Here is a 25,961-nt window from a genome sequence, read left to right as displayed (position 1 = left end):
GAGAGGAGAAAATGTTTGTCTATTTTTTGCTATTCTAGCAGTTATTGCGGTGACCGTGGTCATTTGGCTAGCCATTTACCGTCATCCAAAAGGCCCTCGTCAAAGTGCACTAGTGGGGAATAGGGTGCCATTTTGGATGCATCCTTTGTGTTCCCTCAGACGGTTGTTCCCCTGGTCTTAATCTGGTTCTCTGTAAATATAATTTGATAAAATCCATTCTTGTAAGCCAGTTGAGTCCCTGTGGAGTTGTCTGCTGCTGTTTGTTTTAAGGAGATTGAGATGGTCTGTGGTTCAGATGGACACTGGGTAGCTTTTAATTCAGCACCAGGGCCAGACACTGACCTACTCACCAGGCAGCATAGACCTAGACCAGACCCAATACACTACTTAGACCCACCAGAACACTGAGGCCTCTCCAGAATACACTGAGTATACCAAATATTAGGAACATCTTCCTAATATTGAGTTGCACTACCCCCTTTTTTCCCTCAGAACAGCTTGAATTCCTCAGGGCATGGACTCTACAAGGTGTCGAAAGCGTTCCACAGAGATTCTGGCCCGTGTTGACTCCAATGCTTCCCACAGTTGAATCAAGTTGGCTGGATGTTCTTTGGGGGGTGGACCATTCTTGATACAGAAAGGCACTTAAATGTTTTTTCTTTCCCATTCGCCCTCTGAATGGCACACATATACAATCCATGTCTCAATTGTCTTGAGGCTTAAAAATCCTTCTTTAATCCTTAAGAGTCTATTCACACCCCCGTGAATCAATCTAAGTAACATAATCCCCATTGAAATCCGTCAGTTTAAAGTAGAGATATTTTTTTTGTATGGGCTGCGTCTCAATCTGCCGCATCCACCAATATGGACCTTCCGCATGTGCGGTGGAATGTGTCCAAGCTGCAGCGGTGGTTGTCAGACCGTGAGACATCCCTCAAATCGGTCTTCTCACAAAAACGGTTGTAGTGTCCAAACGGTTTGGCCTACAAACTAATGTGGACTAGTCTGAAGGTAACCCATTCTGAAGGTAACCCATACAAACGAATGGAAGTATGGAGGTAGTTGTGTGCTAACAAAAAAAGGGGTTAAACATTTAAAAAACAAACAAATATTTCCTGAGCTTTCTTATACCTCCAAGATATAGGACAGACACTTCAAAACCTTACTCCTTATTATTCATTTTTAGACTGTCTTTTTTTCCATTTATGAATGTGTTATTCAATGTGTTTCTATGGGCTAAGTAGTAAAGGCCAAATTGAACTGCTTCACATTTTAGAGATTAATTAACCTGTTTCCTCACCTTCATCTACAATGATTGAAGTGAATTTAACAAGTGACATCAATAAGGGATCAAAGCTTTCACCTGGATTCACCTTGTCAGTCTGTGTCATGGAAAGAGCAGGTGTTCTTATTGTTTTGTTATACCAGTCAAAAGTTTTAGAACACCTACTCATTCAAGGGATTTTCTTTATTTTTACTATTTTCTACATTGTGAAATAGTAGTGAAGACATCAAAACAATGAAATAACGCATATGGAATCATGTAGTAACCAAAAAAATGTTAATCAAATCAAAATATATTTTATATTTGAGATTCTTCAAATAGCCACCCGTTGCCTTGATAACAGCTTTGCACTCTTTTGGCATTCTCTCAACGAGCTTCATGAGGTATTCACTTGGAATGCATTTCAATTAACAGGTGTGGGATTTCTTTCCTTCTTAATGCATTTGAGCCAATCAGTTGTGTTGTGACAAGGTAGGGGGGTATACAGAGATAGCCCTATTTGGTAAAAGACCAAGTCCATATTATGGCAAGAAGAGCTCAAATGAGCAAAGAGAAACGACAGTCCATCATTACTTTAAGACATGAAGGTCAGTCAATAGGGAACATTTCAAGAACTTTGAATGTTTCTTCAAGTACAGTCGCAAAAACCATCAAGTGCTATGATGAAACTGGCTATCATGAGGACCACTACAGGAATGGAAACCCAGAGTTACTTCTGCTGCAGAGGATACGTTTATTAGAGTTACCAGCCTCAGAAATTGCAGCCCAAATAAATGTTTCACAGTTCAAGTAACAGACACATCTCAACATCAACTGTTCAGAGGAGACAGGCGTCTCACAAAGACACGGCGGCTGGAACCAAAAATCTCAAATTTTGGGAGAAAAAGGAGAAATTTCCATCGGTCTAATTTCCTTTGCTCGTGTTTCCTGGCCCAATCAAGTCTCTTCTTCTTATTGGTGTCCTTTAGTAGAGGGTGAACGGATGATCTCTGCATGTGTATTTCCCACCGTAAAGCATGGAGGAGGAGGTGTTATGGTGTGGGGGTGCTTTGCTGGTGACACTGTCTGTGATTTATTTTGAAATAAAGGCACACGTAACCAGCATGGCTACCACAGAATTCTGCAGCGATACGTCATCCCATCTGGTTTGCACTTAGTGGGACTATCATTTGTTTTTCAACAGGACAATGAGTTTTATCAAGAAGGAGAGTGATGGAGTGCTGCATCAGATGACATGGCCTCCACAATTCCCCGACATTCCCCGATGTTTTGGGATGAGTCGGACCGCAGAGTGAAGGAAAAGCAGCCAACAAGTGCTCAGCATATGTGGGAACTCTTTCAAGACTGTTGGAAAAGCATTCCAGGTGAAGCTGGTTGAGAGAATGCCAAGAGTGCAAAGCTGTCATGAAGGCAATGGGTGGCTATTTGAAGAATCTCAAATATAAAATATATTTTGATTTGTTTAACATCTTTTTGGTTACTACATGATTCCATGTGTTATTTCATAGTTTTGATGTCTTCACTCTTATTCTACAATGTAGAAAATAGTAAAAATAAAGAAAAAACCTTGAATGAGTAGGTGTTCTAAAACTCTTGACCGGTAGTGTATGGTCCCAATACAACCACTCTCCACTTAGTCCTAGGACAGCAGGTCTTAGACTGAGGCCTTTCCATCCAGACCCAATAATAGACTGACAATTACACTCACTAAAGCCTTTCCAGAACCAAAACAGCCAGTACTTAACCAACATACTGAGGCCCTTTCAGACTCAAAAACTAGAACCCTTGTAATAAAGTTGAAAAAATACTTGAATTGGGATAAAAGCTAAAATTGTATTTCGGTACAGACTGAGATTGATTTATTTGTGGGATTAATTGCATGTGTGTGACAGTTCCTGGAACAACAAGAAGTGCTGAGACAAAGGCAGGTAATGCTGAGCCGTGAGAGGAAGTGGCTTATTGCCTCCTGCTGACCTGTTCTGGTCTGGTCCAGTGAAGGGCTCTCTGTAGACATGAGCAGCTCAACACCAGAACTTCCTTGCCCCCTCATCTCCCCCTTGAGAACTTTGAGGGTATTTAGCTATTTGTGTCTGTGTGTGCAAATGTGTTTGAGTGTGTCTGTCTGTCTTTCTGTGTGTGTGTTTTGTTTGTCTCTCACAGTGTGTGTGTGATCTGATGACTGCTGACTGTGTCGTTTCCTCTTTCTCTCTCGTTGTGCCTCCAGATCTGTATGAGCTGCTGTCTGCCCTGCCCTCCCAGCTCCAGCCCCATGTTGACAGCCCAGACGACAGCACCTTTATACACGACATGTTCGGAGAGAGGAGCCTCCACTCGCTGGTCAAGGTAAACCTACTCTACGTCTTCCTATTTTCCGCTCTTCATCCTCTAAAGAGGGGTGTGTGTGCATGCTTGCATGTGTATGTAAGGGTAGCGTTAGGATCATCAAGAGATCCCTTTATTTTTCTCTCTCTCCCCCTCTCCCTTTCTTTGTTCTACACTTAAAAAAAGGCGATATCTAGAACCAAAAAGGGTTATTCGGCTGTCCCCATAGGAGAACCCTTTGAAGGACCACTTTTTGTTCCAGATAGATCCCTTTTGGGTTCCATGTAGACCCCTTTCCACAGAGGGTTTTACATGGAGCCAAAAATAGTTCTACCTTGAACCAAAATGGGTTCTCCTATGGGAACAACCACAGAACCCTTTTGGAACCCTTTTTTCGAAGAGTGTACTCTTTCTTTGTCTTTTTGCCTCCCTCCATCTCTCTCACCTATCATGTCACTCTCCCTTTCTCTCACACACACTCCTCCTTCTTTCTCAGTCAACCTCTTTTCCTCCTCTCTCTCAAGTCACTGTCTCCTTTCCTCTCTCTCTCTATCTGAAGTGGTTCTCTGGGCCAGGCCAGGCGGCAGGGTTGTTAAAACAGATAGCTCCGGAGATGAGGAGATGAGCACACTTGATAACTTTATTTCTCTGGCAAACAGTTCTAATGAGGGAACCACATGCCTTCAGTACAGCAGGCTGCAGTCTGTCTGCAGTTTGTCTGTCCCCCTCTCTGTGTGTGTCTGCAGACTACAGCAGCCTTCTATACTGTAGTCTGCCGACTATAGCAGCACCACTCCTCCCTCTATTCTGTAATTCATCCCTCTATCCTCCCTCTATTTATTTACTCTCCCTCTATTCCTCCCTCTGTTCTTAGGGATAAAGCCCAGGGTTTACATGCAGTATCAACCTCCACGACTAGTGCTTACTTTTCTTCTTTTCATCTTTAGTATTACGTTTACAGGTGTGTATTTTGAGATTTTGGCAATTAGTTGTCTACTTCAGATGAACTTGTGGATACTATTTTTGTGTGGGCGTCCAGTATGAAGTTAGAGGTAGTTTCACGAGCCAATGCTAGTGTTAGCGCAAAGACTGGACGTGTTGTTGATCAGCTAGCATCCCGAACTATGCCTTTAATAAGTTCTGAAGTACTGTTACATTTTTTTTTTTTAAAGGTCAGTCAGTAGCAGCCAGTTTTTGACTAGTCTGTTTGGCTGCCATCTTTGTGTCATAGACACGGGAAGGGAGGGGGAGAGATAATTGACATCATATTCTTCCTCTCGTCACTATCGAAACCTTTTCTCTATTAGCACGTGTTTGTCCAGGATCCAGGTTGTGCTTTGCCAATGCAAGCAGTGTGTTTTTATGGGTGCATCCTGAATGGCACCCTATTCCCTATAGTGCACTACTTTATAGGGGATAATGTGTGACTTAGGACACATTTATGAAATAGCTCAGATGCTTGGGTAAAGACCTGAGGTTGACTTAGGAAACCAAACAGGGACATGTTATGCTCAGTTTGTTATGCATGACTTTGGACTAAGGCATTTTCACCAGATAATGATGGGTAGGTCTGCGTATGTTCAGTGCAGATTGTGTCAGCCCAAAGAAAAGCTAATGTAAAATGGTACAGATATAATTATGGTAAAGATTGTGGTCACATTTCCATAACATTTAGGCAGGCATGTGGGTGGACCTCACCTGGGGCCTCATTTATAAACGTTGCGTAGGCACAAAAGAAGGCGTATGCCACTTTCTAAGCAAACTTGACGGGAGAATGTGCGGTCCTCCACGGACAATTTGACCCATACGTACGCACATAAACTGGAAAAATGAGAAAACTGCGACTCGAAATATTACCTCTCACGTATTATATATGAAGAGTTCCCTGGAGTGCACATAAAAAACACACACACACAAAAACATGATTTAGGATAATAAATACAAACAATGTCGGTTTTTGCAAAATAACCCCTCAAAATGTTGTACAGTTTAATTGGGAATCATATTTAATTGGATCTGTAATTATTAAACAATACTTGCATGTTATAAAATGTATTCTCATAAATAATAAGGTGAACAGTAGGACAAATTACGATTAAACTGAGCTGTTTTCGATGCCTCAGTCGGGCAGATACAAGTGCGCAGTTTCATATATTGTTATCACATGTTCGTTGCGCAGAACTGTCAATGTGATAATGGCCCTGTCATTGTCAGTTACAATCAGGGTAATTACCACACCTTGTAGTGTGTGCGTGTTGGTGGCAGGGAAGTCAGGCGCAGGGGAACGAACTTGGTATAAAACGGAGTCGTTTAATAAGTGCTGACCAAACTCCAAAAACCAAAATATATAAAAATAACAAAGTGCGTACAAAACCCGTCGCACACCAACACATACTAGCACAATCACATACAAATTGAACAATCTCCGACAAGGACATGAGGGGAAACAGAGGGTTAAATACACAACATGTAATTGATGGGATTGGAACCAGGTGTGAAGGAAGACAAGACAAAACCAATGGAAAATGAAAAATGGATCAGTGATGGCTAGAAGGTCGGTGATGTCGACCGCCGAACACCGCCTGAACAAGGAGAGGGACCGACTTCGGCGGAAGTCGTGACACACCCGAAGGTGTTACGCAATTGGGTAGCTTTGACAATCAAATGGGGGGATATAAAAAGGCATGCAATTACAATGCGTAATGACACACAATGGCTGCTTTGGCACTGTTGGAAGATTTGGCGATTGGAAGAATTCGGAGAGAGCGAATTTTCAGAGACCAGCAAGATTTACTGGCCGATGATGAGTGGCTTATGAGCCGGTTCCGATTACCAAGAGATGTTCTCTTGGATCTCTGTGCTGTAGTGGGCCCAGCTTTACAGAGAAGCACCTGCAGAATCCAAGCCGTGCCTGTCCCACTCCAACTCCTTGGCAACCACTTCAACTCCTTGGCAACCTCGTTAATAGCGTCAATGGTGTCTTTTTGCGTTTGCAGGACTGCATCTGTGAGGACACGGCCGCTGGAGGGTTGTGACGGACGAGGTGCAGTGGAGACGCTGGGGCTGGGCACACTCAGCTCCTGCTCAGCTGCAGCACCACCGATTCCTCTGGAACACGCAGTGACTAAAAACAATAGAAGATAGAAGATAAATAGAAGATAAATGTTTAAACACAATTTGAATGCATTTGGTTTACTCTATTCAAACGAGGGAATACTAATTACATATCATCCGGTGCGTCTTGCATGTCCGTGTCCCCCTCCACCTCCGTCACTACTCCACTCAGGAGGGATTCCCCTTAATACCGGCAAGTCGCTCATCAAGGGGGTTGAGCTCCGATATCCCCTTTCCGCCGCCCGTGGCTTTGCGCTTTTTGGCCTCCACTTTTATGTCGGACCACTTCTTTTTTTTCCCCACATGCTGCCACTCTAACACCTTTTTGGCATTTGTAATGCCCACACGGTGTCCACCAAACAATATATTTTTTCATGCTTCAACCTCACCTTACAAGAACTTCCATTTCACACTGGGTGAATTTTTATTTTTTTGCCTTTCTGTCTGGATTTGCTGTCATTGCCGTCATGCAGTTTGGATGAATATTAATTAGGGGCGTTTGACTGACTATTTATAGACAACTATGGGTGTTAAAAGGGTGGGACAAGACGCTCGCTCACGTGCGCCAAGTTGATTGTGATTTATAAAGGGAAACCGCCGTGGGACGTGCGTGCTCACGTGCGTGCTCACGTGCGTGCTCACGTGCGTGCGTGCTCATATAAATCTGAATGTTTGTGCGTAAGCACTTTCTGTGTTTCGTCCATACGCCACTTTTTGTTGTGAATCCTCCGCACAGTTTTATGAGGCCCCTGGTCTTTGACCACACAGGATCATGGCTGATCAGGGTTATTCCCTATTATACATCTCTCCTGGGGAAGGAAACTCTGTCTGTCTGTGTGGGGAAAGTGATATGTTCATGTTCCTTCACTGGTTCCCAATCCTAAACCCTGAAAGAGCTCAAAGCCTGTGTCTATTCACAGTGACAGACCTCAGGCTGTTGAAGTTGTTGAAAAGTTTGAACTTTGCAGAGCCTTGGCTTTGCAGTACCTGTAGTTCCCTAGTAGGGGGAGTCTGTTAAGAGAAAGGAAAACCTCAACTACCCATTGCCAGCTACTGAGTCTCAATAGAACAGTGCAGGTAGATGGGACCTGAATTGACTGGGATAAGTGTTTTGGGTTTCGGGAAATGCCAGTGCGAGTCTGAGAGACTGGTGGCTGGTGAGGAGCCAACAGAGCAAATCTTGGAAGTCATACACTCCTTCTCCTCCTTTCTTCCAGCTCTCCCTCTTAAAAAACGTTTGAAACGTTCAACAGAGGAGAGCCCACCAACAAGCTATGTGATTGTCAAGGGCTGACAGTTAGGATTGGAAGGAGGGTGGGAGTGGGAAGAGGGCTCAGCGGCAGTTGCTTTTTAAATGTTTAATATTCTGAGTCCTGGTAATGAATTGGCACCAGCCACTTAGCAATGTGAATTCCACCACCACCATCAGGCCACCAACTTTCTGAGCCAACCTGTCACCGACTCCCTGCGACCGGCTTCCTGGCTCTCACACTGTGGTTCACGTCAGCTGCAATCTATAAATACCCACAAGATTTACAGCCTAATGTGGCCTGATTTGCCGTCGCTACTGTAGCGTAATATATACCCTATTAAAGAAGAATGATGTCCCGCCCCGGCCCGCCCAGCCGTGAAGCAGGGCAATAAGTCAGGGTGACGTGAAAGAGAGCACGCACATTTATCTTCTTCCTCCAAGACAAGACCATTTATATTTTTAGTGTTCTTTGTTTCACTTTCTCTCTCTCTTTCTTTTCTCAAAGAAAGCTGAGTTGAATGAGCTGTTAGCGTGTCTTAGTAATGAAGGCTGAATGGAGGGGTGTTTGTTCTAATCCTGCTTTAGACAGACAGGCTGGCCTGTTACTGTGTGTTTCCTTCTTCCCTGGTACCCGAATGTCAGCCCGACAGACCCTGCCTGACATAGATACAGAGAGACAGAGAGACAGAGAGAGACAGCGTACAGTACCGGACAACCCTCTCACCTTACAGGGGAGCCTGCCTGGCAGAAAGAAACCGCCGTTGCTCAGGTGAACATGGCTATCGTCAGTGACACCATTTAAACCCTACTACCCGATCTCACACACACACACACGTCTGCAGATCCAGAGTCCACCCGTCACTACACAGGGCTGAGAAATAGAGGTATTGGAAGAGGCTAATAGCAGAGAAAACATCCTAGTAATCTGACGTTTAAACAGCTCAGGCTGTTCCTGCTCATATGGTAACCATCAGGTCTCACCTGGGTTATTGTGGAGCATCGAATGGCTGGGTGCCTGGTTAGGACTAAATCCCTAGCAGAGGTAGAAGAAGACCGGGAGGGAGGGAGGGAGGGAGGGAGGGAGGGAGGGAGGGAGGGAGCGATAGCGAGAGAGGGGTTGCAGAGGTAGAAGAAGACCGGGAGGGAGGGAGGGAGGGAGCGATAGCGAGAGAGGGGTTGCACTGCGTTTCCCAAACTAGGGGTTGTGGCTTCCCAATGAACTCCCTGAACTTCCCAATACCTTTCTAATGCATTTCAAACCATACTTCTTTCAGATTTGAAATACTATTGCAAATCAGTTTTTAAATTTTTTGATAGACTTTCATAGCTCCAATTTTAACAATGTAGTTTTTTACATGTTGAGGTTGTGCAAAATGCCCTTCCAGACAGACAGTTGGGCCCCTAGCGTCCCTGTTAATCAGATTATGTCATGGAGATGAAACAAATATTGTCTAATATAGTCTTTCAGCTGAGGCCAAGTTCACAGAGTTTGCATCCCAAATAGCACCCCATTCCCATTATAGTGCACTACTTTTGACCAGGGACCCATAGCGCACTATATATCAAATAGGGTGCCATTTGGGATGCATCCAGAGCCTATGCACAATGCACTACTTTGCAGACTTTTAATCGGCACGGCAACGGCCCCAGCTGCATGACAGAAAGTAGAGCCTATACTGGATGTGTAATAGCCCGGTGTGTGTTTCCGAGCTAAAACGACACAGACATTCTTCTTCCTTTCAAATTAAAGTGAGTTACTCAAGTGTGTTTTCTATAAATTCCTCCCTTTCTTACTGTTCCCTCGCCAAGTTCCTCGCTCCACAAAAAGCCACAGGAAATATAATACAACGTTCAATTTCCACCTGAATCAGGTGCGGGGTGGTCAGAGACCAAGTTTCTGTCAGCAGGCCTTCAGCGTGAGCCCTGAGCAGCCTCGTTTGTGGTCGGTCAGTTTTCCCTTTAATTCTGCTCTAGTTAGATGCTAATAGGCTAGGCTTGGCAGTCAGTCAACTGCATCCTAAGTGGCACCCTATTCCCTATATAGTGCACTACTTTTGACCAGGATCCATAGGGCTATGGTCAAAAGTAGTGCATTATATAGGGAATAGGGTGCCATTTGCGATGAAGCCTCAGTTGCTTCCCTCCCTGATATGAATAAAATTCAATTGTATTTGTCACATGCGCTGAATACAACCTTACAGTGAAATGCTTACAAGCCCTTAACCAACAGTGCAATTTTAAGAAAAATACAAAAATGTGTCAATGTGCAGGGGCACCGGTTAGTCGAGGTAATTGAGGTAATATATACATGTAGGTAGAGTTATTAAAGTGACTATGCATAGATAATAACAGAGAGTAGCAGCAGTGTAAAGGGGGGGGGCAGTGCAAATAGTCTGGGTAGCCATTTGATTAGATGTTCAGGAGTTTTGTGGCTTGGGGGTAGAAGCTGTTGGGGGTAGAAGCTGTACCGCTTGCCGTGCGGTATCAGCGAGAACAGTCTATGACTAGGGTGGCTGGAGTCTTTGACAATTTTTAGGGCCTTCCTCTGACACCACCTGGTATAGAAGTCCTGGATGGCAGGAAGCTTGGCCCCAGTGATGTACTGGGTCGTACGCACTACCCTCTGTAGTGCCTTGCAGTCGGAGGCCGAGCAGTTGCCATACCAGGCAGTGATGCTACCCGTCACTATGCTCTCGATGGTGCAACTGTAGAACCTTTTGAGGATCTGAGGACTCATGCCAAATCTTTTCCGTCTCCTGAGGGGGAATAGGTTTTGTCATGCCCTCTTCACGACTGTCTTGGTGTACTTGGACCATGTTAGTTTGTTGGTGATGTGGAAGCCAAAGAACTTGAAGCTCTCAACTTGCTCCACTACAGCCCTTCGATGAGAATGGGGGCGTGCTCGGATCCTCTTTTTCCTGTAGTCCACAATCATCTCCTTTGTCTTGATCACATTGAGGGAGAGGTTGTTGTCCTTGCACCACACGGTCAGGTCTCTGACCTCCTCCCTATAGGCTGTCTCATCGTTGTCAGTGATCAGGCCTACCACTGTTGTCATTGGCAAACTTAATGATGGTGTTGGAGTCGTGCCTGGCCGTGCAGTCATGAGTGAACAGGGAGGACAGGAGGGGACTGAGCACGCACCCCTGAGGGGCCCCTGTGTTGAGGATCAGCGTGACGGATGTGTTGTTACCTACCCTTACCACCTGGGGGCGGCCCGTTATGAAGCCTATGATCCAATTGCAGAGGGAGGTGTTTAGTCCCAGGGTTCTTAGCTTAGTGATGAGCTTTGAGGGCACTATGGTGTTGAACGCTGAGCTGTAGTCAATGAATAGAGATCTCGCATAGGTATTCCTTTTGTCCAGGTGTGAAAGGGAAGTGTGTAGTGCAATAGAGATTGCATCATCTGTGGATCTGTTGGGGCAGTATGGAAATTGCAGTAGGTCTTGGGTTTCTGGGATAATGGTGTTGATGTGAGCCATGACCAGCCTTTCAAAGCACTTCATGGCTACAAACGTGAGTGCTACGGGTCGGTAGTCATTTAGGCAGGTTACCTTAATGTTCTTGGGCACAGGGACTATGGTGGTCTGCTTGAAACATGTTGGTTTTACAGACTCAGACATGGAGAGGTTGCAAAATGTCAGTGAAGACACTTGCCAGTATACTGTAGAGCTCTTGAAGTGGTCGTGAGCTGTTTGCTCTTCAAATGCTGAAATGCTTTAATGACACGGAAAGGTGCTTTAGCGTTGGCTCGTTAGAGACGTACATTAGCTTTCGTTGAAGTCTCTGGTGGATTTGACTAGTTTGTGGTCATTGCATTCCATGGATTAGTCACTTAATTTAATTTATATGGTCAAACTAATTATTTGACTGCAGTCCTAGTCATAAAAACACATCCATGACATAGGCCTAGGCTACACACAAATTGGGCTACATAGAATGTTTCCAAGCAACAACAGTCAGGAGAACATATGCATAGGAAGACTAGAGCAAGGGTTCACCAGCCATAGGCTGCCCTCTCCACCTCCACTCTACCTCAGACTGCGTGTCTGATCCTGGACCTGTCTACGGACCTCACCCCATCCAGCCCTCCAGCACTACTGGGAGATCCCAGGAAGGACATTGTTCCAATCCTCCTGGCTTAGCTCCTAGCTTCAGAATGTACAGTATACCCTCTGAGCCATCTAAACCCTGCATGACACACACACACACACACACACACACACACACACACACACACACACACACACACACACACACACACACACACACACACACACACACACACACACACACACACACACACACACACACACACACACACAGACTCCAATACCCCACACCCTGCACAGCCACACAGCAATAAAAAGCAGCTAATCGTCTCTGGGTCTGGGGCTCTGGGCTCGGCTCATAAGCCTCCTCCAGCTGAGAGATCAGCTCGTGCTGCCTGCGGTTAGCACATCCCTGGGCCCGGTTGCCGCCGAGCCCCTCATTTATTATTTAGGGGGAACGGGACCTCCTCTTGGGAACCTGAGCAAACACCTGAGGGCTGTGGAGGGAACGTTAGCCTATGTCTGCATACGAAATGGAATCATATTCACTACAGAGTGCACTACTTTTGACCAGGGCCCCTAGCTCAAATGGCACCCTATTCCAATATAGTGCACCAGTTTTAGCCTGGACCCATAGGGAAAATGGCACCCTTTTCCCTATGTAGTGCACTGCCTTTGACCAGGGCCCATAGGGATAAGTAGTGTGCTACATATGGAATAGGGTGCCATTTAGGATACAAACTCTTTCCTCTGGGAAACAGAACCCATGTGTAACTGTCCTCTCACTTGCCTGCGTCAGTTGTCACTGTATGCACCCTATAGATAAGGGCTGCCCATTTCCGGTCCTGGAGTAAGTTTTGTTTCTACCCGTTAGTCAATTGCACTCACCTGGTGGCCCAGGTCTGAATTAGTCCCTGATTAGAAGGGGAGGATGAAAACCAGACTTGTTTCGGCCCTCCAGGGCCGGAATTGGGGAGCCCTGCTATAGATTAATTCACTTTTACACATAAAAACATATATGCAATGTGCTTATTGTACATTGACAGACACTAATAACTGTAGAAAGCTAAAGTGGTTCAATGTACCATGTTACTCTTTAGAGAGTATAGGCCTATACTTATTGACTTAAGTTAGTTATTTATGGTTTAAAAAGCTATATCGCATCTAAACTAAACCGCCTGTCCTCACAGCAACATTATACTCCGGTGCTTAGGCTGCCATCCAAACATTTTCTTATCTGTTTAATGGACAAGCGCAGTGTGACGTGTGAAACATCATGCTCAATGTAGACAAACAAGCTGCTACAGACCGAGCCAAGACCGAGCCAGACAGACAGACAGTGGACAGGGCCCAAAACAGAACGGGGTTGTGATAGGTACAGTAGGAAAGAAAGTCGAGAAAGTAGACAAGCTCACCCCAGTCACTCCAGACACGTTGCCTATTGAGCATAGAATGGGTTGGAAATTCGAAAGGCTTGAACCATGGCTGCTGGGTTTTTGGAGATCGATAACAGGTTGATTTACCATTTACCTATAGCTTCAACTTCTTGTCTGTTAGATATGAGTTGGCAGTCCACTACTCCAGGTTTAGGACTACTGTGGTGAACTGTCTGTTTGAAAACACCACGGTTATAACCTCTAACCTGGAACTAAAACACTGCTTCCTAGTTCCTACCACCTCCATTATGGGGATGTGTGTAGTTTTTCCGCCATTTTGCCCTGAACATTCTCTAAGCGACTAGTTTTGCTTTCAACCCAATAGCCTGTATAAATATTTTGAATTAGCTTGTTTAATAAATGCCACGTGGAATAAATGGGTTAGGGTCAGGGTTAAATCACTGCATTGTTTTTATTTTACGTATAATGAAATCGGATATTGGAAATTAAAAATGCAAATAGAAACCCTGTACTGTACTAAAGGTGTTTGGCTCATTGGCTGTATGTATTTCTTTAGGACTGTGGTTAGGTGTGTGTGTAGGCATGAGCGTGCGCCCCTGGACTCCTCTAGTGTCTCTCTCACACTCAGCAGTGAGTGCACTGTCTCTGTCTCCCCATGCAGAATAAACAGGGCCTACTCTGGGGTCCTCTTACCCAGCAGCCAACACTCTCACTTTCCTAGCTGCGTAGTGCTCCGTAAGGAAATCTATCCTCTAACTAACTTAATGATATGGCTGTCACGGCAACCTGGACCCCTTCTCTTTCTCTCTCTGTCTCCCCCCCAGTGCATCTGCTCTTAATAAGCTGTCACATTCTCCAGGCCTTTTCCACGTCAAACGAGAGTCGAGCGTGTTCCTAGCAGATCCGGAGCTTAGGCGCCAGTCCTGAATCAGACCTCCGTGCACCGGCCTGCCTCCTCAAGGCAAGGTGCTCCCTGCGCTCCTTGTGCGTTTCAGCCACCTCCAGAGGAAGGCTGAAAGGTCAAATTCAGTAGGGCGACAGGTATCAGTACGCTCAACACATTGATTTGGTGTTGTCTCCTTGCGAAGGCACAGTGGAGGAGGCAGCAGCCTAACTATACTACAATACACCACCACAACAGCAAGCCTCTTTCCCCTCAGCAGTCTCAAGTGCTGTCAACATTACCATTTGATGGCTGTTTTAAGGGTCAATTGGCCACAAGAGGTGCTCTTGAGCTAATTTGAAAGTCTTTGAGCTAGTGCTCAGTGGCAGTTAGATGGTTGAGGATGGCCTTCTCCATGCTCTGTCTGAAGCTCCTAATCACAATGTCCAGGTCACCAAGCCAGACCAGACCAAGCCATCTCCAGGGCTCTGCTGTAAGCCAACCCGGTGTGAGAGAAGATGAGAACACAGCAGCCAGCCTAGGCAGGCAACCTTCCTCTCTGGCTCTCTGAGACTAAGGGCTAACCTGGGTTCTTGGGTAAACACTGACTGACAGGCATTTTAGTCTCAAGCCTGCACATCTGTCTGTCTGTCTGTCTGTCCGGTCTCCTAGCCTGTCTCCCCTGCTTGGTACAGTCCTCCTCACTGAGTCTCTTTCCCTCCATGTTGAGAGGGGTTGATGAGGTGTTCTGGAGTTAGTAGCTGTAGTGATCTGAGCCACCAGTGGATACTGGATACACTCCGTTGGCTACTGCTGGAAACAGGAGCAGAGGGATGGAGAGGTGGTGAAGAGGACGGGTGGGTGGGTTGAGTAGAGCAGTGGAGGGGTCATGTCGAGCGCCTCTGGCCAGACGATGTTAACCAGGAGCTCCAGACCTCCTCGTGGGTCCCGCAAGTCGAAACACAATCCAGCCCTCTCATCTCTCACAACCTCCATCTTTCTGTCTTTCTCTCTCCCTCTCTTTCTCTTTCTTTCTTTCTTTCTCTCTTTCAAATTAACTTTCAAATTAGCTCAAAAGCATCGCTTGTGGCCAATTGACTCTCTCTCTCTCTCTCTCTCTCTCTCTCTCTCTCTCTCTCTCTCTCTCTCTCTCCCTTCCACCATCTCTCCTTCCATCCTTCTTTCTGTCTCTCTCTCTCTCGTTGTTGCTCTGCCAGATGGTTGTTATTGTCCCTTTGGTGTTTTTGGAGGATGTGGTCTGCCTCTCTTCTGTGCCCTCCTCAGTGTGTTGGTGCTGGACTGCCATGCCACAGGGGTTCCCTGCCATTGAAGCAAAGGTCACAGACAAAACTTTAAACCTGGTAACCATGACTTTGACTCACAGCAGGGGTTGACGTCCAAGACTAATTACTGAAGATAAGGAAGACTGATGTCTTCTTAGGGTGGCTTAAATCCCTTTTGGAAATGTTCTCCTATTTCAAACATTAACATCACCTCCAATTCAGGGTTCCTATTCCTATCCTTGTGTTTATGTTTAGTGTATTGCTGTGTGTATTTTAATCCTGCGGGGTATTTATGGAACGGGACACAACCTGGCCTGGGGGCTCCACTGGGAGATCAGGACACACTGGTTCATTGTAGTCTGTTTTCTGAAGCGCCTCTCCCTGTAAATGTACACATTCATCCCTGTAAGCCCCTCACTTCAGGGTCCTCCGCTCTGCTCTGAGCATCTAGGCAGCGTTTTGCGGGTGAGCGACTCCACCGCTCTTTTAAAAGAGGAAATTCTGTATTTGTCATCCTGCTCCGTCCTCTCCTCACTGCAGTCAGAATCCTTGCCTTTGATTCCTGCCTGTGGCTGTGCATTCTCCTGCCTCTAGCCCTTTGAATACATCCCCGATGGCCTATTCCCTATGTAGTGCACTACTTTTGACCAGAGTCCTATGGGCCCTGGTCAAAAGTAGTGCACTAGCCTATATAGGAAAAATGTGGGAGGCATAGGGTGCCATTTGGGAGGCATCCCTATCCTCTAGTTCTACTCTGGGTTTAGCTGAGCCCTTGACCTGACGTTGCCTGGCTGTTACACACTACCTCTGTGTTACAGACCTGAGGTTTTTCCACCGCCACACACACGCGCACCCACACACACACACACACACACACACACACACACACACAGACTTTCTGCCTGCCAGGAGCACTAGCAGTGTATCGCTGGGGGCCTGAAGAATGCAGCTATGATATGTAAAGCAGCTCGTAATGACTTTAAAATACGTGACGGTGCTGGCTATGACCTGGGCCCGATCGGCAAGCGGACAGATGCATTCCTGTCCTCTGCTCCACTCACGGACCGAGACGCCGTTTGGATGCGGTCCTGTAGTTGTAAATAAAAAGAATTGCCATTGGAGTTCACATTTTAGCAGCGAAATTCCACAGTAACGAAGCAGCAGACCGGTTCCTGGTAACTCGGAGTCGGTGGAACTAGCTAAGCAGATGTGATTCTCATTCTGGAATGCTGGAAGGCAGAAGACAGTGACATTCTTTCACCTTGTTTTTCAGAGTGATAGATGGATGTGCAGCAGGACAGATGAAGTAACTAGAGCTTCTCCTGTGCCCTTTTATGGGCTGTGGGGTGAGGATCATGAACCCTGTAGGCTGAAGAGATTAGGCTACTGTAGAACAGCACAGAGAGAGTATTTAGCCTAGTCCTCTGTCTGCAATGTGATTCATACCGGTTATCACTATCCTTGAGATACTTGAGGTTCGAATTGTGATTGCTATCGCTACATAAGAGCACAGTTATATCTTACCTCAGAAAGTGTGTCAAACCTGTGTGATGTTGATCTTTAAATCCATGCCTTCAGATTTGTTTGATTCTCTGGGCTATCAAGCCTCTGTCTGCCGTAGAGGCATCCCTGTCCCAAGCCTTAGTCTGAGAGGGTGTCCCAAATGGCACCCTATTCCCTATATAGTGCACTACTATTGACGAGAACCCTATGGGCCTGGTCGAAAGTAGTTCACTATATAGGGCAAGGATGGGCAACTTTGATGGTGGTGGGGGCCACAAATGATCTCAATGTATCATGAGGGGCAGCAGTTACTTGTGGGTCTGTTGATTAAATGCCCTTTTCATTTATTAGGCAATTTTCTCTTGAATCATACAGTAGGTCTATTTAGAAGAAACTCATGGCCAAAAGGAAACAGATATACCGTAAAATTAATACTATTCATGTTTTGTTTTTTTTGTAATTCAAGTCGAAATTTCCAAAGTTACGATAGATTGCCATAGATTTTCTGTTAATTACCAAAAATTACTGAATATTCCGGCAACTTTGGTAAACTACTGGTAGTTTTGCAACCTGATCTGTGCACTTCTCCCAGATTAGATCCTTTTCAATATATGAAGAGTTCTTCTAGTTTAGCTATGTTGCAACCTAATTCCCTTCTATAAAATCACACCATAGTCGATCTGCAATGCTCTGCAGGTAACCTAGCGGTTAAGAGTGGTTTGAATCCCGTGCCGACAAGGTGAAAAATCTGTCTGTGCCCTTGAGCAAGGCACTCAACCCTAATTGCTCCTGTAAGTTGCTCTGAATAAGAGCGACTGCTAAATGACTAAAATGACAAACAACATGTTTTGTTCAAATAAAATACCCTACATTTTTTACCCTAGTCGGTGACAGAAATGAAAAAAGCTAGGCAGAGAGAGAAACAGATGTTTTAATTACACAGCAACTGTAGTTGTTAACAACGTGTCAGAAAACAAACTCTCTCATCCTCATCTCATTATTCTCCTCCTGCTAGTGAGGGATTCTCTGGTTGTGGTTTGTCACTGCTCCATGTCTGCAGAGAGATAGAAGGAGGAGGCAAGCGAGGGGAGAGAAAGAACGAGAGAGCGAGAGACAGAGCGCGAGAGACAGAGAGCGTGAGTGCCGTGCTGCGTAGGCCCATCAGGCTTCATGATCTCCAAGCCAGGCTTCTTCTGTCACCCAAGCCAGAGGGCTTACTCCCCCCGCCTCGTCGTGCTGGAATGTCGGTTGGCTGCAGGGACATCCAGGAATAATCGAGGATCCATGGCCTGGGCCCAGCTGTCACTCAACCCTTGGCCCAGCTCCACACCCTCGTCCTGGGATAGAGGGATGGCGCGAGAAGCAGTAGGGGAGTGGTTGTCCCTCTCCGATAATTGATTGGCTCTGACAACATCCTGCGTTGTCGTTGCATTCTTCGACAGCAGCTCATACATCACACATGACAGCTGGGTTGATGTCACTGACAGATCTGATCATATCTGCCTCTCTGTTCCCTCTGTTCCTCTCGCTCCATCTATTCCTATCTCTCTCTCTCTCTCTCTCTCGCTCTCTCTTTCTCCCTATCTCTTGATCGCTCCACCCTCTCTCTCTCTCTCCACCTCTCTCTCTCTCCCCCTCTCACTTCACCTTCGGCACTTTCTCTCTGTGATGATAGCAGCGAGAGATCTGTGTCTGTCTGTGTAAAGTGTTAAAACATGTTTTTTTCCCCCCCAGTTTATTTTCCTGTCCTAGGACTAACGCTGGGTTCTGATGTTGCAGTGCTGAAATTGATAATGAAGTATGTTGTGAAGCTGTTGAAATGTTTAGTAATCCATACCCACTAGAGCAAATCCAGTTGATGATCGAGAAGGGGATTGATTGTACAATTGGAGAATGAACTGAACAGTACTAAAGCAGTCTGTTGTGCTCCGGTAGCCCTCTGATAGTGTGTTTCTAGTGTGTGTGTGAGTGTATGCCTGTGTGCGTGTGTATGTGTGTGTGTGCGCAGACACCAGTTACCTCAACTGGGACCCTAGCCTGCCCTCTGCCCTGTGTGTGTTTGCTTAGCCCAGCCTCCCCGCTGACACTCCGACCCCTCTCTCACCACAGCAATCTATTTTTTCTTTCTCTCAATCTCTCCTTTGTTTCTGTCTCTCCTTCAGATCCACGAGAGGCTGCAGCACTATGAGGATCGTAGTCCTGCCCCCGTCCTGGACAGCGCAGGGTCCCTAGCCACTGACGTAAGTAGCTAACTACTCCTTGCCCCTGTTTAGACACACACAAACCCTATCCCTGCTCCCCCGCTGAGTCGCCTGCTGGGAATCAGATCTGGTTTCACTGTTGTACTTTCTCCTCCCCATGAACTCTGACCTCGCTCCATGTAGCCACCAGGCTCTTCTCATTCTCAGAACCAAATGACTCGCCTGTTCCAATAACAATGCACCCGTAGATCCTACTCCCCCCTCAACCCCCTCCTCCACCATTCCCTCCTTTCTACCCCATTTCCCTCCCATACATCCAGCTCCCATGGCCCCAGGGAGAGAGTGATCATTGTCAGAGGGCGAAAGGAAGGAGGGAGAGAGTGAGATATGGCAGAAATGGAAGATGGATGAGAACGTCAGGGCAGAGGACAGGAGGAGACGAAACGACAGATGAAAGAGGAGAAATGAGTCGTGGAGCATAAATACAGGAAAAAAGAGAGAGAGAGAGAGAGAGAGGAGGCGTCACACCATCACCTGTGGCACGCGGCCCCTCAATTTATTAACCTGTTGTCCTGTCCCCAAAACTCCACTGCTGGCTCCACTCTGTGTGTGTGTGTGTGTGTGTGTGTGTGTGTGTGTGTGTGTGTGTGTGTGTGTGTGTGTGTGTGTGTGTGTGTGTGTGTGTGTGTGTGTGTGTGCTGACGTGCATGCTCCACTGTGTGTGTGTGGTCCACTGTGCGTGTGCTTGCTTGTGCGCAAAGACAGATTGCAAACATGGCTGCCAGTAATGTTTTTTTTCCTTTTGTATGGCCGTTAGTACCTCTGCTCCGATCATCACAATGCTGAAAACCACGCTCATTGTTAACTACACACACCTGTATAAACCACTGATCCAGTCTGGCTTAGTACTGTAAGTGGAGGAGGAGGGACAGCGATGGTTTAATGGTGTGGTTTTGTTTAAATCCCCTGTTCTGTTTATTGTAATCAAAGTGCTGTGGAGTATTCCTATCCTTCTAAAGAGCACACAGCCATACAGTACCAGTCAAAAGGTTGGACACACCTACTCATTCAAAGATTTTTCTTTATTTTTACTATTTTCTACATTGTAGAATAATAGTGAAGACATCAAAACTATGAAATAACACATATGGAATAATGTAGTAACCAAAAAGTAACCAACATATTTTTATTTAGATTCTAAAAAGAAGCCACTCTTTTCCTTGATGACAGCTTTGCACACTCTTGGCATTCTCTCAACCTTCTTCACCTGGAATGCTTTTCCAACAGTCTTGAAGGAGTTCCCACATATGTGGTCCAACTCGTCCAAACCATCTCAATTGGGTTGAGGTCGGGTGATTGTGGAGGCCAGGTCATCTGATGCAGCACTCCATCACTCTCCTTCCTGGTAAAATAGCCCTTACACCGCCTGGAGGTGTGTTGGGTCATTGTCCTGTTGAAAAATATATGATAGTCCCACTAAGTGCAAACCAGATGGGATGGCGTATCGCTGCAGAATGCTGAGGTAGCCATGCTGGTTAAGTGTGCCTTGAAATCACAGACAGTCTCACCAGCAAAGAACCCACACACCATCACACCTCCTCCTCCATGCTTCACGGTGGGAACCACACATGCAGAGATCATCGGTTCACCTATTCTGCGTCTCACAAAGACACGGCAGTTCGAAACAAAAATCTCAAATTTGGACTCATCAGACCAAAGAACAGATTTCCATCGGTCTAATGTCCATTGCTCGTGTTTCTTGACCCAAGCAAGTCTCTTCTTCTTATTGGTGTCCTTTAGTAGTGGTTTCTTTGCAGAAATTCGAACATGAAGGCCTGATTCACGCAGTATCCTCTGAACATTTGATGTTGAGATGTGTCTGTACTTGAACTCTATGTTGCATTTATTTGGCCCTCAATTTCTGAGGCTGGTAACTCTAATGAACTTATCCTCTGCAGCAGAGGTAACTCTGGGTCTTCATTTCCTGTTGCGGTACACATGAGAGCCAGTTTCATCATAGCGCTTGATGGTTGTTGCAAATGCACTGGAAGAAACTTTCAAAGTTCTTTATGTCTTAAAGTAATGATGGACTGTCGTTTCTCTTTGCTTATTTGAGTTGTTCTTGCCATAATATGGACTTGTTTTACCAAATAGGTCTATCTTCTGTATACCACCCCTACCTTGTCACAGCACAACTGATTGGCTCAAACGCATTAACAAGGAAATTCCACAATTGCACACCTGTTAATTGAAATGCATTCCAGGTGACGACCTCATGAAGCTGGTTGAGAGAATGCCAAGAGTGTGCAAAGCTCTCATCAAGGCAAAGGGACGCTACTTTGAAGAATATCAAATATATTTTGATTCGTTGAACACATTTTTGGTTGCTACATGATTCCATATGTGTTATTTCATAGTTTCAATGTCTTCACTATTATTCTACAATGTATAAAATAGTTTAAAAACTTTGGACTGGTACTGTATATGTCAACGACTTGGAGAGGGCACTAGAACAGTTTGCAGCATTCGGCCTCACCCTACTATACTCTGAAGTCAAATGTCTTTGTGGATGATCTTGTGCTTCTGTCCCTAAACAAGGAGGGCCTACAGCAGCACCTAGATCTGCTGCGCAGATTCTGTCAGACCTGGAATCTCAGTAAGACAAAAATAATTCTGTTCCAAAAAGGGTCTAGTTTCCAGAACTACAAATACAAATTCCATCTAGACACCGTTGCTTAAGAGCACACAACGAACTAAACCAACATCGGCCTTAACATCAGCACCACTGGTAACTTCCATAAAGCTTTGAACGATCTGAGAGACAAGCAAGAAGGGCCTTCTAGGGCAACAGTGTTTCCCAAACTCAGTACTGGGGCCCCCCTGCACGTTTTTTCCCCCCTAGCACTATACAGCTGATTCAAATAGTAGGGGAGGGCCCCAGGAAACACTGTTCTAGGCCATCAAAAGGAACATACAATTCAACATCCCACTTAGAATCGAGCAAAAAATACTTGAATTAGTTATAGAACCCATTTCCCTCTAAGGTTGTAGGGCTGTTACGGGGCCTAGGGCTGTTACGGTGACCGTATTACCACCACACCGGCGGTCACGAGTCATGAGTGTAATTCAATTCCATGATACCGTTTAGTCACGGTAAATACGCTCTTTCAAGCTCTGATGCTGCTGATTGTCATTTGTAGCCATTTGTAGCCTACCAAACATGCTAACTGCCTGGTACTCAGCACTCTATAGTCCCTCTAATCACTCTGACATCAATGCAAATGTGATCAAAAATCAAATCAAACACTTCACAAGAGCTCATGTTGCATAACATTTCTATAGGCTATGCAAATGCATGAGAAAACAGAGTTATGGCCTGTTAAAAAGAGGAGGATCACATCAGCTTTCTATAGTCGGCCTTAGCCTATATTTATTTCTCAACTTTCCTAATATTAAGCACATTGCTTACATTTACAACAGGAGTATAGCCTACCTGGCTGGCATGAAAATGAACGACGGGAAAAGTGTACTCCATTCGCTATTTAAGTGCATAGATGACATGTATTTTTTCCCCTGCCCCTGTTCTGAGTTAGGTGCATGATAATGGTCTATTCTAAATGAAAACTAATTTCACACATATATTATTTACTATATGTAAAGACAAGATTCAATTAAGAATAGTCTGATGGGTGACAGTATTAGCCTATCACCTGTGAATGATACAGTATATTGACACTTGTAAATGATGCCCAGCTTGTTTGCAGTAAGGAAAGAAACAGCGCTTGCCTTTTTTTGGCAACTTTTTCAAATCATAGTCGCACACCTCATGTCCATAGGCCTATATGTTTTGTATCACAACTAAAGTGGCCAAATAACTTCTTAAAGTTAAGCACATTCATTCGCTTTACAACTGGTGTAGAGCCTAACCGCAGTAGGCTATAAACGTTAATGTTCCAAAATGCAATCAATTAGCGGGGGAAAAAATACATTCTCAAAAGTCACCGAAAATGCGATTATGCATGTAATGCTTTATTATAAAGGTGCATTTTTATGGTGAAAATGTTCTTCCCCAAACATGCCACCTATGTCAAATCAAATTTTATTTGTCACATGCGCCGAATACAACAACTGTAGACTTTACCGTGAAATGCTTACTTACAAGCCCTTACCAACAGTGCAGTTCAACAGATGTGAGTTTCAAGTATGGGGAAGAACATTTTCCTGACTGATGTCTTGAGATGTTGCTTCAATATATCCACATAATTTTCCTCCCTCATGATGCCATCTATTTTGTGAAGTGCACCAGCCCTTCCTGCAGCAAAGCATCCCCACAACATGATGCTGCCACCCCCATACGTCACAGTTGGGATGGTGTTCTTCAGCTTGCAAGCTTCCCCCTTTTTCCTCCAAACATAACGATGGCCAAACAGTTCTATTTTTGTTTCATCAGACCAGAGGACATTTCTCCAAAAAAGTACAATCTTTGTCCCCATGTGCAGTTGCAAACCGTAGTCTGGCTTTTTTATGGCGGTTTTGGAGCTGTGGCTTCTTCCTTGCTGAGCGGCCTTTCAGGCTATGTCGATATTGGACTCATTTTACTGTGGATATAGATACTTTTGTACCTGTTTCCTCCAGCATCTTCACACGGCCCTTTGCTGTTGTTCTGGGATTGATTTGCAATTTTCGCACCAACGTACGTTCATCTCTAGGAGACAGAAGGCTTCTTTTTCCTGAGCGGTATGATGGATGTGTGGTCCCATTGTGTTTACAATTTATTTTCTGAGGTCTTGGCTGATTTCTTTTGATTTTCCCATTATGTCAAGCAATGAGGCACTGAGTTTGAAGGTAAGCCTTGAAATACATCCACAGGTACACCTCCAATTGACTCAAATGATGTCAATTAGCCTATCAGAAGCTTCTAAAGCCATGACATCATTTTCTAGAATTTTCCAAGCTGTTTAAGGCACAGTCAATTTAGTGTATGTGAACTTCTGGCCCACTGGAATTGTGATACAGTGAATTATAAGTGAAATAATCTGTCTGTAAACAATTGTTGGAAAGATTACTTGTGTCACGCACAAAGTAGATGTCCTAACCGACTTCCCAAAACTGTAGTTTGTTAACATGAAATGTGTGGAGTGGTTGAAAAACACGTTTTAATGACTCCAACCTAAGTGTATGTAAACTTACAGGTTCAACTGTATATTTTCTTCAGATTACACATAATTTGAAATCAAATACAATTTTGATAAACTCCCATTTACATTAGGTGAAATCCCACAGTGTGCCATCACAGCAGCAATATGTGTGACCTGTTGCTATACAAAAAGGGCAACCAGTGAGCACAAACACCATTGTAAACACAATCATATTTATTTGTATTTATTTTTTCCTCTCTTACTTGTATAACACTGTACATAGCCAATAATATAACATTTGAAATCTCTATTATGCTGAAACTCTTGTGTGTGTAATGTTTACTGTTAATTTCTGATGCTTCATTTCATTTTTATTTGTTTATTTCACTTGCTTTGGCAATGTAAATGTATGTTTCCCATGCCAATAAAGAATTGAACTGAATTAAGAGAGAGAGTGCAGGACAACTTTGTTTCTCTTTCCTTCTCCCTCTCTCCCTCCCTCCCTAGGTCGTGGCAAGCGTCCATCTCAGTATTTCTTTAAGGGACGCAACTATCAGCCCCCCGTACATTTTTCAAATTACAGCTTTTTAAATTTACGCTTCCTCATAAATTCTGTGAGATACCTCACGCAGGGATTATTAGATATCATGATTAAACCCAGAGATGTTTTTTCAACGTGTCTAGGAGTGCCAGAGCAGACGACGACGGTGCTACTACCAAAACGATTCCAAGCACTTGTGTGTGTTTTTAAGAAGTATCCTTTTTCAACCGCGTCGTTGCTCAAAATGAAACCCAATGAAGTTGTTGTGTAGAGTGTATGTAATTGACCTGCTATACTAGAGGAGCTCTTGGTTAAATTCATTTTGGATTTGGATTTCGGTAATGGAGGTTTAATTGATTGCCTAACATAAAATGACACTTCAACCGCTGTCTGCCCTATTGTACTGTCTAGAGCAGTCTCAGCAGGTGACGGCTGTAGCCACAGACCCACAAGTCCAGACCTCTAGTGTGTGTATGTGTGTTAGCTGGCTCAGCAGGTGATGACTGCAGCCATAGACTCACCAAATGAGAAGCTGTCATTCCCCAGACTGGCCACCAGGTGGGCCCAGAGAGCATCTCTCCTCTCTCTCTCTCTCTCTCTCTCTCTCTCTCTCTCTCTCTCTCTCTCTCTCTCTCTCTCTCTCTCTCTCTCTCTCTCTCTCTCTCTCTCTCTCTCTCTCTCTCTCTCTCTCTCTCTCTCTCTCTCTCTCTCTCTCTCTCTCTCTCTCTCTCTCTCTCTCTCTCTCTCTCTCTCTCTCTCTCTCTCTCTCTCAATTCAAGGGCTTTATTGGCATGGGAAACACATGTTAACATTGCCAAAGCAAGTGAAGTAGATAATGAACAAAAGTGAAATAAACAATGCAAATTTACAGTAAACATTACACTCACAGAAGTCCCCCCCACACACACACAGGTCATAGACAGCCACTGACTGCCACTCCACAGTCACAAGTGAGGAACATCAAATGTCAGTTGGCTTCTTTGTCTCACC

At 45.0% G+C, this 25,961-nt stretch overlaps 1 protein-coding gene across 1 annotated transcript in view; it reads left to right on the top strand.

The window, feature by feature from the left end:
• The window catches only part of mpp7a (membrane protein, palmitoylated 7a (MAGUK p55 subfamily member 7)), a 192,881-nt gene that overhangs the window by 49,093 nt on the left and 117,827 nt on the right, over positions 1–25,961 (top strand). Inside the window, exons 3-4 of the mRNA XM_038997028.1 lie at positions 3,510–3,628; positions 19,254–19,331. Of these exons, the coding sequence (XP_038852956.1) occupies positions 3,510–3,628; positions 19,254–19,331 (197 nt within the window). The remainder of the gene's footprint in view (positions 1–3,509; positions 3,629–19,253; positions 19,332–25,961) is intronic.

The sequence above is a fragment of the Salvelinus namaycush genome, chromosome 7 (genome assembly GCF_016432855.1).
Source record: "Salvelinus namaycush isolate Seneca chromosome 7, SaNama_1.0, whole genome shotgun sequence".
Lineage (NCBI taxonomy): Eukaryota > Metazoa > Chordata > Actinopteri > Salmoniformes > Salmonidae > Salvelinus > Salvelinus namaycush.
This window is presented reverse-complemented; position numbering and strand designations above follow the sequence as displayed.